Source organism: Haliotis rufescens, unplaced genomic scaffold (genome assembly GCF_023055435.1).
Source record: "Haliotis rufescens isolate VD_foot unplaced genomic scaffold, xgHalRufe1.0.p SCAF_37, whole genome shotgun sequence".
Lineage (NCBI taxonomy): Eukaryota > Metazoa > Mollusca > Gastropoda > Lepetellida > Haliotidae > Haliotis > Haliotis rufescens.
Window position 1 is genome coordinate 830,507 of NW_025964079.1, and position 17,251 is coordinate 847,757.

The following is a 17,251-nucleotide window of genomic DNA, read 5'->3' on the forward strand; positions in this document are numbered from 1 at the left end:
ACTGAGTCTGGAAGTGAAGTTGTAACTATAACCAATGTAATATCTGTCTATATTCATACATAATTCAGGCAGCTCTATGGCACATGTCCCAGCGGCGTTCCAGCAGGATGAACACTGATTACCGGGTAACAGGTGGTGTTAGTCTGAATCGTACAAAGGACACTGATTTTGGTAGAGAATGTTTATTCTATTGAATTGCCATTTCATATTTATGGTTATGTCATTTTAATTATAGTGAAACCCACAAGCACGGGTATTCAGCTGACAAACCTATAAACATAATCGGGGCGAACCGGGATTCAAACCCATAATCATAGGTTCCTGGCATGCCCAAGGGACGCAACTCTGCATAGCGAATCGCGGCGCCTTAGACGACTGGGCCACCCGTTGCCCCCGTTTTAATTATATATGTATATATGTACATGAATGCTAACACTGTTGTCGGTATATGTCGTGTATATGATAAACTGGATGATAACTTCAGACAGATACTTTAGAGCCTTCTGAATGTACGAGTGTAGTAGACAAGTATTTTAATATGAATAATCGTATGGTAGTATTTGAATACAAATAAATGTACTTTTGAGTCATCAGAGTAACTAGCATATGGCATAAAGTCATAACATGTGCTTATAACTGTACCACCATGTTTAAATAAAAATTATTGGTACGGATGGTTCCATGGAGAGCTGGTGATTGTTTTGAGGCTGAAAAATACCGCAAAGTTATTCTGACTATGAAGAAAACAATCTCATCAAACAACGGTGTCGGGCTATGCTGACACCAATCACATTGGCTTGTTGATTCCCATGGATTTTCTACTCATTCCACAATGTCACCACGGCATCTGTGAGATGGTCTCTTATCCACGAACTATATGCAATCCTTATCACACCCCAGAACAACAACGACTGACTTATTGTATCTGGCCACCACATAAAGCATCTCTTTCTACAAACCAGAAATGAGAGCCAGTGACACATTAAATAACAACTAAAATACGTGTTTGTTTGTTGTTTAACGAGGGACTCTGCATGGGGAAGGCCTAAAAATCATTTAGTCTGGACCAGACAGTCGAGTGATTAATTTTATGAGCACCCCTCAACGCCATCGGGCTATGATGACATGTAATCAGCCAAGTCACAGAGACCATTTAGACGCCTCTTACAACAAGCGTTGGTTGATGAGGATCTTTTCTTACTAAGAATCTGACCAATGCTGATATTACACGAAGGTCTGTTGTAGAAGGTGTGAACATGGATAATTTCACATCGTACGTGGAAATGCTTCAGGAAATGTTCCACAAAGAGATCGTAATGCTAGGATGGTCGTAATTCTCAAACTTTAACATTTACTTAGCGCTACGATCGTTTTGTTGAAAGGGTACCTGCTTTCTTACGAGGCTTACGCATGGAATTCAATCTCAAAAGGGCATGATACAAATGCCCAGATGACTTCAAACACTGCAAGATTTGCATGTACAATTCTAACGTTGTAATGCACTGGTCAACGAGACATGTAATCGTTTCATCCAACTGATGCACGGATGCTTGTCTGTGAAAACGTCCAGTGATTGTGAAGGCCATGTCAACGAAACGCCAGTATCATGATAATCTACAGAACGTGGTAAGTGGGGAGGTTACAAAAGATATATCGAAGTTATCTGCGACCAAGAGATTATTCCAAACGATCTGTTCAACTATTTAACAGTTCTTTGAACTTGGAGCAGCATATATCTCAAGAAGGTTTTTACAAATTTGAATTACATCTATCACAGGTGATGGAGCTACAGATGATGGAGCTACAGGTGATGTGAATCACCAGGGCGTAAAACACACTTACCTGACCAGCATCCTTGCTCTGTAGCACGGTCAGAGAGGGAACCACGAACACAAGCGTAACTCCGAGGCTTAGAGTGAAACACATAATGCATATCCTTTCATAGGGACATCGCTTGCAGTCGTCCTCGTGGACTGGCACAGTGAACATCTAGACTACACAAAAGGTTCCGACAATAACACCTAATGAGGCTATCAACTTTCAATTACTTGTCGACAACATCCTGCGTCTTTCATCATGTGTGCCTCTATCTTCTTCACGTCTATGATGTCAGACACACGGGCTGCGAAGTGTGGAGAGCAGTGTTGAAACTTCAGCCAACACTGGAAAAACTCCTGAAAAACTCGCGCATGAAGAACACATACAAGCACACCGAGAATCAATCAAATCACGGCGATATAAACCTGTTGGTGGGGAAAAAAAGAAGTTTTGATGTTCTTAGTGGCAAGACTCACACGTGCCGCTGGTATGTTATGCAGTGAGCATGTCTATGTTAGCTGGTGGAAATAGTTGGCTCTAGATCGATCAGGGAATGCTGGGATTGGCGTTATCGTCGCCTGATTGACCGTGGGGGTTCACCCAAGCAGTGGAAGCAAGCTATGAAAAAAGTCAGCGCAACGGCTTTACGGTTCACACTCTTGAAATGAAGGCAGGTATATATCTCGACCTGTTTTCAAAAGATTGGTTTTCACACCAGGGGTGAAAAAACCCAGCGGTTTCAGACGAGGGGAGAGCCGGAATCGCAGTGATTATAAAATGCAATGTTGCTTCGCATTAGCTGCTGATTAAAATGACGGTGGCGATCTTAATCTCATGGGGAATGTTTCCTGGACATTAAATAACACTTAAGTTGTCGTCAGAGCCTGCATATATGTAGATATATGAATGTTGGCTTTAACACCGCTTTGAACGGAAATTTCAATTACATGTAAACGGCAACATTGTGACGAAAATGGCATCATGCATGTTTGACAAGCAATGCGTCATATTTAGTAAATGTCTGTGAAGGTCTAATCTAACATTTCAGGCATGAACTAATCAGGCCTTACATGGTCTAATCTTTCCTTCCCAGATATTTGAAAGAATGTACACGCACTAAAGTACATGCTTAATTTAATTTCGTTCTGATAAGTATTTTCTGAGATAATAACACGTGGGTAAATATTTCAATATTCAAGTGCACTTTTCAATTTTAAATAACTTGTGAAGCTCTTTAACAGATCCTTTACCTTATGTGTATTATTAACATTTTGCATGTACGGTAACAACTTTTCGGAAACAGTGATATCTTCAGATTGTGAGCCCCGTTATGAACCTTCCTTTTCGCGGAATAATCGTGTCCACTGCTTCAGGAAAATTTAACAATAAAATTTAATAATCTTTAATGTGTATTCACATCGGCTGATACATCCACCCACTCACATTCCTCTACAATTGCGGGGCTGTCAATTCAATTATTAACTCTTCTTTGGGGTATTAATGTTTAACTGATTCCTATCATATCAACCCAAGGAGATGTCATACGTGGACGATGCTTCTCTGTCATAACTAATTGAAGATGTCACCTTTAAGCTATATCAGTCTGGAAGGAGGTTCCTGTAGCGCCTTCTCGTATATTGAATGCAAACATATTATACTTTTAGGATGACCGTCAAATGCACAGGAATATGTAAGTAATGTCGTGAGGTTTATTTCTAGTAATAACACGGCACGTCAACTGAATATGAGAGGAAATATTTAAGTGAGGCAGGCCTTAGATTTTCACCTCTTTGCTAAAACCCACGAGCAAGGGTATGGGGTGAAGGGAACACGAATCATAATCCAGGCCAATCTGGGATTCGAACCCATGATCATGGGATTGTAGCACACCTAAGGGACGCAACTCGACACAAACGTGCCACGATACGAGAATAGGAGTCCCCTGTCATAGACAATGCTAAAAATCTGCCATAAGAATGTGTATGCTCAAGCACAATGCAAACAATTTTGGCAACAATTATACGACCCCTATGCCTGTTAGTAGCCACATCTATGTATTTATATAAATACGTCAGCAGATCTGGGGGAAATCGGTTCTCAATTACTTTATATTTCCAGGCTTGTCTTGCTTTCTTGAGAGTGGTGTTTTTTCAAATGTGATTACGTGCCGACAGAGACGTATTTGCCTCATTTGACAGATATGGATGTGGCTTATGGCAGACGTTCTGACAACTCCCGTGGGATTTAACTGAAAAATGCAGAGCTTTTACTGATCATTTTACACTTATCTGCCCGTAAACAACCACGCGTTGAAGACAAATGTCTCTCAGAATTTCTTTAAAACCAAGGATTCCTTAAATTATGATCTTTGGTCTTTGGTCACAAATTAACACATTTCTCACAAAAAACGTCTAGGTTCTGCTAAACTATGGAACTCCCACCTGTAACAAGTTATTAAGGTTATATCAGTGGATAGAGTGGCTGCCCGGAGAGCAGAAGGTCGGTAGTTCGATGACGGAATGTCGACCGCGTCACACGTTTAAAGATGGTACTTGTTGGTACCCTGTCTGGCGTTCGGCATTAAGGTGGCTGGTCGCCTCGGAGTCAGTTTACTGTATCTGACTGGGCTATCCATGTTAAAATGCGGCATTGTATCTCAGTGGGCTGGCACTATAAAACCGGGTTAACGTTCGGTCTAGTACAAATGGATCGAACCACCGACATTCCGTTCTCGGGGAAGACATTTGTCAAAGATGATTCTTCTTCATAGATTAGTACCGACATCCCCAGTCCAGTCTAATACATAGAAGGTGTTCCTTCCTAATAAATGATGGCAGGTCCGTCGACCTCAACACGAATGTGGCCTTTACATACTATTTAGTCACAAAAATATAATTTAAAAGGGCGGATGCTACTTGTAGACATAACAGATTGCTGTCGTTTTCTACTATTAATGGAACAAATCCCTGAAAGTAAAGTAGCTAGCTAATATTGCACAAGTCGCGAAGATTTGATATCGTGAGTGAGTGAGTATGGTGTAACGCCGCTTTTAGCAATATTCCAGCAATATCACGTGGGGGTACACCAGATATGTGCTTTACACATTGTACCCATGTGGGGACTCGAACATGGGTCTTAGGCCAGACGAGCGAACGCTTTAACCACTAGCCTACCCCCCGCCCCTGGATTTGATACAGGCAGTGATATTATTCAAAAGTACAATAATTTTGGACGCGACGTTAAACCCATTTCACCTCACCTCACCAACTATGTTAAACAGTTTTTGCAAGATTTAGAAGATCTCCTTTCTTACGAACCATTTCCCATGTTTGTGATGATTTACCGAGCTTTCTCTTTTCGCAATTGTGGACAGAATGACCTTGAGAGACCTTGCTAAAATCCATCTCGCGATATTCACCACCTATATGTTATCAGCGAGATTTCCAACTAGAAAATGGGACAATTTGGGGATCTGGAGAAATTGCATCTCCTTGTGAACATCCTTTCCTGGGTATCCTGGTACCACTTAGAGAAGCAACTCAGCGAACTTCGAGTCTGGGGCACTGAGCTATCCTTGCCATATGCTACTACTGACATATTTCAAATAATGTCACTGATAAATAAATGCATTACATAATTCATCATAACGGTAGTCCTGTTAACACACCATCTCCTACATGTGTCCATCACGTGATCTTGTCGGCTCGCAGTCAGCATGCTGTGTCTGAGTGGGCTATTAATTGCGGCATGGTATCTCAGTTAGCTAGCACTATAAAATCGTTTGGACAAATACAAGCCACACACATATATAATAAGTCACACACGCTATATAAGGGCAATAATCTTGGACGCGACGTTAAGCCCAATTTTACCTCAACTGATTAACATTCAATATATGTTCATATTCTTAGTCACATTCTTAATTTTTCTAAAGTTGTTCACGATACTGTGGGCCATATTTGAATAGCTTACTAAGATTGTTATTGTCAACAACTGAGAAGACACCTATGATTTATGATCAACAGGTTGATAGCATTATGAAGAATCGTGTTCAAGTCAACATTCTGCATCACGTTCCTATAATTGAAGAACTTGAATGAGATGGAGTTCACACAGCAGAACTGAAATAATGATCAAAGCAGCGTTAAACCCAACTCGCTCATCATTTGATGTGCATTGCTTAAGCTTATTACAGGTTAGTGAGTCTCTAAAGGTGGATGTCGTTACCAGGATTGGATATTAGTTTCATTCCAAGAAATGAACGTATTAAGATTTCTAACGAACCATTCAGACATGCCAGCTTTTATATCAGCCTTTCGTGATGAAGGTCGTGTGCTGTTTTAGATGAATGCTATCCGAGCAATATCATAGCTGGTACACACATCCTCTGAAAAGGTTCTCTACAACACGTCAGATACTCAAATAGACATACGCCCAGTTGTCTTTTAGAAGAGTAGGCAGAGACAACATGTGCCCACTAGTACAACGGAACAATGCTAGAATGCATTTAAACACACAAGACCCCTTTTTCGGGTAGACTTCATGTGCGCTCACCAGAAATAAGCATGTTGGTGATTGCGAAGCTGGAACCCTCTCCCCATGGCTTCTTATAGGAATGGTCGTTTGTTTTCTTTCAGATGAGACGAATGTCATATGCAGGTGTAATGTAAACACTTTTACTTACAGGCATATCCTATAGGGTATTACACTTTACCATGCAACATGAACATTCCGATAATTTATAGAATTTATATGAGTGCACTAACCCTACATCCGAGGCTGAATGATTTTTCGTGTGAATGAGTTGAGCACGATTCTAGCGGTGGATGACTACACAAATGGGCTTCGCCTTGATCATGAACCACTAATCTACCCCACCGCCCCTACATGTAGTTGTCTTGTATCTTTAGATTATAATTATCAATCAGTATAAGCAGTTTAGTTTTGGAAATCGTTTGTCCAGAAACTATCGGAGCTGCGGCGGGTCTTGTTATATACATTTAGCACATTTTGGACATGGTGTTTTCAGGTACATGTACAAAATGAAGAATACAAACGACAAAACAATTTCCATAATCATAAGTGATATCTGCTACAACAAGGGTCGGTTGCTAGATTCCGACTATATAAAAATAATACACAAAGATGACAAAACCCTTTTCATATTCATAAGAAATCTCTTCCAAAAGCAGAGTCGATTGTATGATTACGACTGTATCATGAGCATGTGTCTGTGAATCATTATCAAATAATGATGATACCAGGTGTTCGCGAAAAGGTAAGTATATCCGACCCCACCGATGGCACACGTCACAAACACATACAAAGGCATGTCAACTATTCACCTGCACAAACACTGAAAAATATGGAACAAACAGGGAATTGAACGTAAACGATAACACCATTTGAACTATAAATAAACATTGATTTCTAACTAGATTTTAAAGTATCGTTAACTGAAAATGACATCTGTATGTTGGACATGGCATTACCATTTTCTCATAAAAAGGAATCTATTATTAATGAACTATTCCTAGTCACTGCATCCTACGTTATTACCTCCGCCTACTCTGAAGTCATCGATCAACAATTAACATGACTTCTCCCTTGTTTACTCGGCTATCTCAGCTCCGTATTGAGGACGAATTTAGCGTGTTTAGCCACATGAATCCGCATGCAAATACCCCCTACACTTACATCTAATGTGTATACAGTAATCTAACGTAGGGGTAATTGTGAAATGCTATTTCCTGACTTCAACAAATTGATCGGGGGGGGGGGGGGGGGGGGGGGGGGGGGGGGCAATTTGTCGTAAAGGGAGTCCGAATATATATATATGTAAGCGTAGGTAGTATAAACATCAATAATACCGATCTGCCGCCACCATCAGGATAAAACGTTTTCTCTTTCAGTAACGTATTCGATTAGTTTATTAATTTGAACCTTTGAAATCATGTACCTACTTACACGTAGAAATCGTCCATGAAGTCCCGTTAAAGAGAACAGATTAGGAGAAATAAAAGTGTTGCGTGCAATAAATGATACACCAATTCATGAATACCGTTACATAATTCAAGAGATAGAAACTGGTGTGGTTCAATGTATGTGAATGAAACTACAAAGTGAATATGAAAATAATTGAACTAATTTTGTTTTGTTATTTTCTTTCACATGCCGAAGGCACTGACGAGTGTTACTGAAGTTAATGCGAACGAAGACCAATTTCACACGTGGTACCATCAGTGCTTCAATCTAGCTAGATGATTGCGTTACTTCCTGTACAGATAGTTATTGGGACACACTTTGTAGGAACCGACCACTAAATATTCTGGAGGGCCTGGCCATGGAAAATTATTGTATTTAAAAGAAATGTTCCTGAATATTGTCGACAAAATTGTCCGCCGGAGATGTAAAAAAAAATTCGAAATTGTTTAGCTCCTTTTTCAAATTTTTATTATTGTAAAGCTAAATTATTTTGTCATTTTGGCCATGTTTTGTTTGCATTGTTGGATGAAGAGGGACATGACTATTGATTTATAAGTGCAGTATGATTTGTTTTAGTAAATGCATTATTAACCTCGGTGAGCGTAGGCTTTTATTTTGGCTCTTTGTGATGAGTTTGCACTGGGAAGACAGATGGAGTGAGTGAGTTGGGTTTAACGCCGCTTTTAACAGTATTCCAGTTATATCGCGGCGTGTCAGCTTAATGTGGGAGGAAAGTCCGAAGTGATGCAGGTCTCAGACGTTTACCTCTTCGGTGAAACCCACGAGCACGGGTATGGTGCTGACAAACCTAGAAGCATAATCGGGGCGAACCAGGATTCGAACCCACAATCATAGGTTCTGGCGTGCCCAAGGGATGCAACTCTGCACAGCGAAATGAAGCGCCTTAGATGACTGGGCCACCCGTTCCCCCAAGATACATGGATCATATACAATGCATTTAATCATGGGGATATTGGTTGTATGTGTAATTCGCTGTGAAATGTTGCCCGCAAACTGTGATCGTGGGTTCACCAAACATTAGATGAAGCGAAAAAGTGTGTTTGAGATCAGTGTAATAGGTCGGACGACGGACATTAGCTAATACTGGTGAAGTATAACGGCATTGTTTCTTGTTATTGTGGGAGACTTGAAGTTCGTTACCTCTTTTAGCCATCTTCATTCCTCTCTCTCTTGGCTACAATGGGGTGTAATCAGGTGCTAATTTGGTTTCATAGTTACCCAGTTGTAATAGCCTGAATGCATTGTTTTTCTCTTAATGACAAAGAACCAAACAATACACAAGGAGACAATGCAAGAACTGGCCTTCACAGAGAGAACAAACACAACAGTCACAGCCTTGTTGGAGTCAACGCGTGCAAGTGGATACTGATCCTACATGGTGGTCCATGGTGCTGAACCACACATGTGCTACGTACAGGGATGTAGGCCTTGTAGTTGACTAGTGCTAAGCGCAAGGCATGGAGTGCAGGAACCCGTTCCACAAAGCGATCTTAGTGCTACGTTGATCGTAACTGCCATACTTCAGCATAGGCTTACGATCAACGTAGCACTAAGATCGCTTTGTGGAACGGGGCCCAGGAAGGGAACGCATGAGATCGTATTGAAACAACTTCAACTTTCACAAATCAAGAAATCACGTCTTTTGTACGGTACCAGGTACATGTAGCTCATTGTTTAGTACAACATATCTGGTTGGATATACGAACGAGTGCACATTGTATCTGATTTGAATTTAACATATAAATACGAGGGGCGTTCAATAAGTTTTGCAACTTCAATGTATGACCAAGTCGCAGAATATCTTTTGCACTTTTATTTTCAACATGATGTCCATTCACCTCACAACACTTATTCCATGTGTCCTTCAAGCTTTGAATATCACTTTTATAGAAATCCGCAGATTGGCCCTCTAACCACGCCGCTGTGTCAGCCTTTATGTCCTTGCACCGTCTTGGTCCTTACAGTGTTCCTCAGTACAACTGAGGTTATTTTTGCAAGATCAATCCTAGGGAAAACATCAAAACCGACAAGATTACGAAGCTTTAACGACCTAACTTTATCCCTCTGCATGATGAATTCGTAATTTGAGCAAGTCAGCATGGTAAAACAAAGAAGTACTTATACATCAGCGTTAATTTATAACATATTTTCTGTGGGTATAATAAGTCATTCTAATTCATGACAGATGTGGTTCGTGTGTATGTAAATGTTCATCTCTCTAAGCTGCAGTCTATATACAATATATGTCTAGGAATAGGAAGGTACATCTATCCATTGTATTGGAAAATCGTGTTATTGTCTTATAGATTTCAAGGTAACATTGTTGTTTGGTAACATGAGAAGTTGAACTGGAAACAGTTGTGTCAGTCTTGCTATTGCTTTGTGTTTTGTATTTGATTTTTTTCAAATCTAACTAAGTCACTAATGATTGTTCGTTTGTTGTTTAACGCAGCACTCAGCAATATTCAAGCTATGTGACGGCGGTCTGTAAATAATTGAATCTGGACCAGACAATCAGAGACCCCGACCACTCGATCCCGCTAGTCGCCTCTTACGACAAGCATAGTCACTTTTTACGGCAAGCAAGGGTTGCTGAAGATCTATTCTAACCCGGATCTTCACGGGTCAAGTCACTAATGATATCAATGTCATCAATACTGTAACATATTCAGTAATTTTACAAGCTATAGGTATATGTTATAGCTATTGTTACAATCGATGCCGCGTTACAATATCGATAGTTTCGATAAACATACAGGTAATCACTTACTTTGTTATTTGTTTATATCTAAAAAAATACCTTGTTGAAAAAAACCATATGGTATCCATTCAGAGAAATATATATGTGACAACAGTCAGAGCTGACGTCCTTCACGAATCTGTTCTCTCCTTGCAAGCTGATGAATCTTGGCTGTGTTAGCCTTTTGTAATACGTTAATAAATCACGTCTACTCTTTAGGAAAGGTAACGTTATTCTTCACATTTTTTTATTACTACTGTCGTATTTGAACCCTATTACTGTACTATCGCAATGGTGTTTTGACTGATGCATAGTAGCCCCCAAAGGTCACATTTGCTATTTATATCTTTTTTCTCTGGACATCAACACGGAGGAGTCAAGTTTTCATTCCAATAAAAAAAACAAAAAAAATTTATCAGCAAAACATGTTATGTGCGCATTAAAGTGCAATAGTAATGATACGTCCATATTGGAAATGAGAAAATGAGTTAAAGCGATGTATTCCCCTTTCCTAGTCCTACGTCCGTTCAGGTTTTAACGCTATAAAACCAACATGGAATGAATATCATCTCCCCGTTGTACTGTTTTGCGCATCTTAAACACATCACAGGCGCTGAGTAATTTGATTCTTGATATAGGCACTTGCAACTGTGGCCATTATCGTGGAGAGGGTAGTACCGATGGAATTATGGAATATGCCCCATTGTCAGGGACCCCACAACGTAAGGAGGTGCATAACGGTAGCCGCCTGCCGTAACTCCACAGAGATTATGTTGAAAGCATGCTTTGTCTCTTGAACAGATTTGTCCCCAGGTATGAAAACTACTTTATCAGGCATTTCTTTTTCCCTTAGCGTGATCGGCGTGTGTTAATGTTCGTTTTTATAAGACGGAGATGTTCCTCTTTTGGGACATATTTTTTTCATGTTCGTCAGAGGCGCCTAGGGTTGCCTAGTCGTCCAATACGCCTCAAAGTGAGATTGACCAATCAGAGAGCAGAACTACTGATCCCATATGAGCCCGTATACCGTCAGTAAAAATCCAAGATGGCTGTTACTGACCTAATATGAGACCATATACCGTCAGTAACAGCCATTTTGGATTTTCCAACACCCACCTCACATATTTCACATAGAAATTCTGGTACAGAAATCCGTTATTCGACACTGTTTTGTGTTTTAATATCATTAATTTTGACGTGCAAAGGCATTAAGTTTTAAAGAAACCACGTCCGTGACTTACATAATAAAACGTAAAGAGAATAAAAGCTTACCAAAGAGGTCACTGATTTAGAAATAGCAACGTCATCGAATATAACATGACGTCACAAACTAAATACGTGACGCCAGTGACGTCACGTGGCATTAGAACAGATAGCATCCCGTCGTTAGGGAAAGCGGACTGCTGCCAAGTTACACTGACCCGCATATTTCCGATCACATACAGCCATTTTAAAGATAATTTTATCCTTTTCAGCTATAATACTTTTTTACACGTTCACATTTTGGGCATTCCATTGTTAGCGTTTAAGTTTACATAAAGCGTTGTTTCGAAAACATAAGTACTGGACCTGTCATTTATACCGGTTGTAAGTGTTAAGTTTTCATTTTGACACGACATGTGCGAGAAAGATACCAAATAGTGTAAACTTTTCGGCAAAATAAATTTGTTATGGTGTCTTAACGCCTAGCCAAATATTTTACTCCTAACCTAATATGACACCTAATACGGCAACTAAAGACACCATAACTAATATCATGCTGCGCCCCTTCAAGCGGATCCAGATGCTCAAGTGTTCGAAGCCTTGATTATTTGATCATGACTTTCGTCTAAGATCTGCATTATAATCATTCCGGGATTTCCTTCCACATGAAACTAATACGCCGTGAATAAGAAATGTCAATTCTAAAGGGTAAGCAGTCTTGATTATCCACCGAGACAGATTTCATTTGCCGCAAAGGGCAAAATAGCTGAGAAAAATATACGAATGGTCCACTGAAAACCAGTGATGACACCACAGATGTGGTAACACTGTTCACAGCGTCGGTAAACTCACTCACTCACTTTACTTCAGCATACAACAGAAGGCCGTTTTGATACGAATACCGAATAAATGAGTGAGTGAGTGAGTTTTACGCCGCTTTTAGCAATATCCCAGCAATATCACGGCGGGGACACCAGAAATGGGCTTCACAAATTTGTATCCATGTCGGGAATCGAACCTGGGTCTTCGGCGTGACGAGCGAACGCTTTAACCACTAGGCTACCCGACCGCCTTGAATAGCGTTGAAAAGGAAGATAACTGATAAACGTAACTTCAAGAATACAACCCTGTGTCTTTGATAAAAAAGCAACAAAGCCATATCCATAATTATTTAAAATCTCTGCTGAGAGCAGAATCCATTGTACGATTCCGACTATATTAAGAGCCTGGTTCATAAAAACAAAATCACTATGAAGTAGTGATGATACCAGGTGATTGCAAAACAGTGATAGTATCTTGCTATACCGGTGGCACCCGTCAGAAACACATGCGGGGACAAGACAAGTATTCATCTGAAAAAAAAACGCACAAAAAAACATGGCACAAGTCAAAATGGAGAATTGCATTAGACATATATGTTTTGTCACAGATATCCTCGTGTAATCGGTTTTCGGTTAGATATATTTTAAGAAACATTGCCGCGCCCTAACATTGGATAAATAAATATGAAACCTGTTAACTTGACTTTTATTGAAATTTTGCACAAACCATGATTGCTTTCTCTCTTGTGATACGAAGAGATGGACCGATCGCTTCAGCTACCAAAACAAACTAGTTGAAAGTGACGTCATCGGATTTCGGTCAGATGATTGGCTGACCAACAGTGACCTCCCTTGAGCAAATATAATTCTACAAATACATGTACAAATTACATAATGGTCGTACTGGTGTCTAAAAAAGCGGCCCAAAAGACATTTTCAAATACTATGCACATATGTACATGTCTCAGGTGTCCTATTAATTCATTCTTAAAAAGTTTCATTCTTTTTCATCGTGACACGGACAGCAGAACTCCGAATGCACACACACTACCCTCACACGTGTACACACTTTCACATGTACCCACATTCGTCACCACTCGCCCCTTTCCGTAACCTGCAAGAAGACTCGTCCCCCTATCGATGAATGTTAAGTCAGAAAATACGGCAAACCAATGAGAATGCGCGTATGATTTTTCAAGTTCTTCCTCAAAGAATCCCTCAGAAATAATTTTTTAATCACATATGTCTTACATTCTAAAATTATACCCAAGACACAGTTAAATGTGTTCAATCATACTGTATAATTCCGCACCTCCCGATGCTTTACATTGCATCTGAAATATATATAATATATGGGGAAATTGTGTGAACCATTACGCAACGAGTTGACAATTGTTTTAGGTATGCCCGTTTGCGCTAAGACGGAACCCGGTCGAGTCTCTATTTGGCTTGTCCCGGAATAACACGAGTGACAAGAAGGGTGCGTGCACTGGGCCCACGACACAAACATAATTTACCCATTTCCTCGGAGTTCCTCGGGTTGGGCATTTTGGCAGTGGCAGCATAGTTGAATAGGCATCAATATACAGAGATGCATATGCAATTTCAATCGCATTTCTTGACAACTATGATGTCTGATGCAATTCCTACTTTTGACTTATACCATAGTGCCCCGTGTTTTTGTTTCACGTGAATAGTTGACTTGACTTTGCATGTGTTTGCGATGGATAGGGCAGGATACGCTCAATTTTCGTGAACACCTTGTATCATTACTATTTGTTAGTATTTCATACATAAATGTGACAAAACCCTTCCAATAGTCATCCCTGCTGAAAGCAGAGTCGATGGTACGATTCCAACCATACCATGAGCATGTGTTTGTTACGGGTGGGGCAGGATAAATGTGACAAAACTCTTCCAATAGTCATCTCTGCTGAAAGCAGTGTCGATGGTACGATTCCAACCATACCATGAGCATGTGTTTGTTACGGGTGGGGCAGGATAAATGTGACAAAACCCTTCCAATGGTCATCTCTGCTGAAAGCAGTGTCGATGGTACGATTCCAACCATACCATGAGCATGTGTTTGTTACGGGTGACAAAACTCTTCCAATAGTCAGCCCTGCTGAAAGCAGTGTCGATGGTACGATTCCAACCATACCATGAGCATGTGTTTGTTACGGGTGACAAAACTCTTCCAATAGTCATCCCTGCTGAAAGCAGAGTCGATGGTACGATTCCAACCATACCATGAGCATGTGTTTGTTACGGGTGACAAAACTCTTCCAATAGTCATCCCTGCTGAAAGCAGAGTCGATGGTACGATTCCAACCATACCATGAGCATGTGTTTATGAATCACTGTCAAGTAGTGAGGATACCAGGTCTTTGCGAAACAGGTGAGCGTTATCTGCCCTACCGTACTGGTGGCGCCCGTCACAAACACATGATTATGATCGTACATTCGACTCCGCTCTTAGCCGAGATTCGTCATTATGGAATGAATTTTGTCGCTGTTATTTGCAGCTGATCATCAAACTTAAGTTCATCCGTTATATTCATTACATATTCCTAGAGGCGCGGCAGTTTAGCCAACATATATTTTTAAATACAGTTTCCCGTTTCAGCTCAGTAGTCATGCGAATATGGCTTATAGAAGGTATTCAAGCTCAAAGATGAGTCACCATTCCCAGACACCAATGTGGGAAGCAATCAATCAGGCTGGGAAATAACAAAGGAAAAATATTACGTAAAGAAACACGATTTCCCTTAGATCATCTTTCATCGAGCCCGGCGACACTTTACCGAGCTATTTTGTAGAACTGTTTATTGACCTTTTGACCAAACTCCTGATCAAAAAGCAAACTGTAGGCTTTGGAATGAGCCATTTTATGGCATAACTGCTGAGACAATGACGTTGTCGTCTCATTTCAGCATCACAAGGAAATTACTTCAGGAAATGGAGTGCAAATCTAGAAATATCTCACTATACAAGGCTAACGGTGTACGTTAACGTATATGCACATACATAACGAAACCGTGACATTCCCTCAGGCCATGCTCCACTAAAACCAGACTTCCTATTTCATTATGTGAATAATTGTATTCATTTGCATTCATTGTATTTCACGTCTATGTCTTGACTGAAAGTCTCAACGGCACTTTGGGATGTGCCCTCTTCAATGATTATGCATGATGTGAATGCGCAAGACTGAATGTACATGTAGCTTACTTTTGTCGTATACAACATGTACGTGTCCAATAAAAAGTGCTAATAACTTGCAGATCCTTATGCAATAATTTTCACCTGCACTAGCCATCATTCATTTAGATGTGTATTCATGATAATGAAGCCACATGACGGTTTTAAACACGTTGTTCGATCTGTATGTTTTGTTTGTAGTGAGTGAGTTTCGTTGAACGCCACTTTGACTAGTATTACTGTTATATTAACATCAAGTTTTACTGATATAGTGTCGAGAAACCAAGAAGAATCTGCTATTCGAAGCCCTGGTCATCGGATCCTGGCACGATTTAGAAAACAACAACCCTCCACACTCTTAGTTGGGGTCCAATTATTTTGTAGAAATTATTAGATTGACAATTATTGTTAAAATCCCTTTGAATCCGGTTAATTAATACTTATATACAACACGGTTACATAAAGTAAATATAACTTTGAAATATAATCGTTGACAAATGTTCGTTGAGGCAGTTTAATGCTCAGTTTTCTCATCATAATTGCCCATTAATAATAATAATAATAATAATAATAATAATGATAATAATAATAATGCATGAGATGAAACAGTAAGTAAAACAAATTGAGCTTATGGCTATTTGACAACATCTACAATTGTAATCTTAATCGATGGGCAGATTATACGAGTTCAACCACCAAGTCTTAGATTAGAGATAATAACACAATATACACGGACCTCGGGCAACTAAAGGCTGGTGATACTGAAGGATGTCATTGCAGATTGCACACCGTCTGATCCCTCCAAATACCACGAAGGCGGATTTTGAGACAGGCTTTCTGTGATTGTTAAAGGAAACAATATACAAATTATATCGAGCATCGTTTATATACGGTTCACAACAGCCGCCAGATGTGTGTGTGTTATGTGATAGTCAGTACTAGGGAATCCACTTTAATATTCCTCCCCCACTGGCCGAGATAACGGAGATAGTTGACAAAATACCAAAAGCCAGTCTCTATATACAGTTTTGTGAAATAAATAACTCTCGAGACTACTTCTTGGGATGTGCAAATTACGTTTTTATGTAATGTTCACCACCATTTTACGACCAGTGGAATCTATTTGGGTAAAATGTCAAAACTGGTTATTCTCTGGCGTTTTATATCATGATGTAGTCGGAATTGCATACTATACCCTGGACCCGTGAAAATCCGGGGTAGAATAGATCTTCAGCAACCCATGCTTGCCATTAAAGGCGACTATGCTCGTCATAAGAGGCGACTAACGGGATCGGGTGGTCAGGCTCGCCGACTTGGTTGATGCATGTCATTGTGTCCCAATGGCGTGGATCGATGCTCATAATGTCAATCACTGGATTTTCTGGTCTAGACTCGATTATTTACAGACCGCCGTCATATAGCTGGAATATTGCTGAGTGCGGCCTTAAACAACAAACAAACA

The 17,251-nt window shown here is 40.1% G+C and overlaps 1 protein-coding gene across 1 annotated transcript in view; it reads right to left on the bottom strand.

Moving 5' to 3' along the window:
* LOC124140436 (parathyroid hormone/parathyroid hormone-related peptide receptor-like) overlaps positions 1 to 2,331 on the bottom strand; it is a 100,420-nt gene extending 98,089 nt beyond the window's left edge. The window contains exon 1 of the mRNA XM_048381299.1: positions 1,843 to 2,331. Coding sequence (XP_048237256.1) covers positions 1,843 to 1,989 — 147 coding nt within the window. The 5' untranslated portion in view covers positions 1,990 to 2,331. The remainder of the gene's footprint in view (positions 1 to 1,842) is intronic.
* Between the last annotated feature and the right edge of the window lie 14,920 nt (positions 2,332 to 17,251).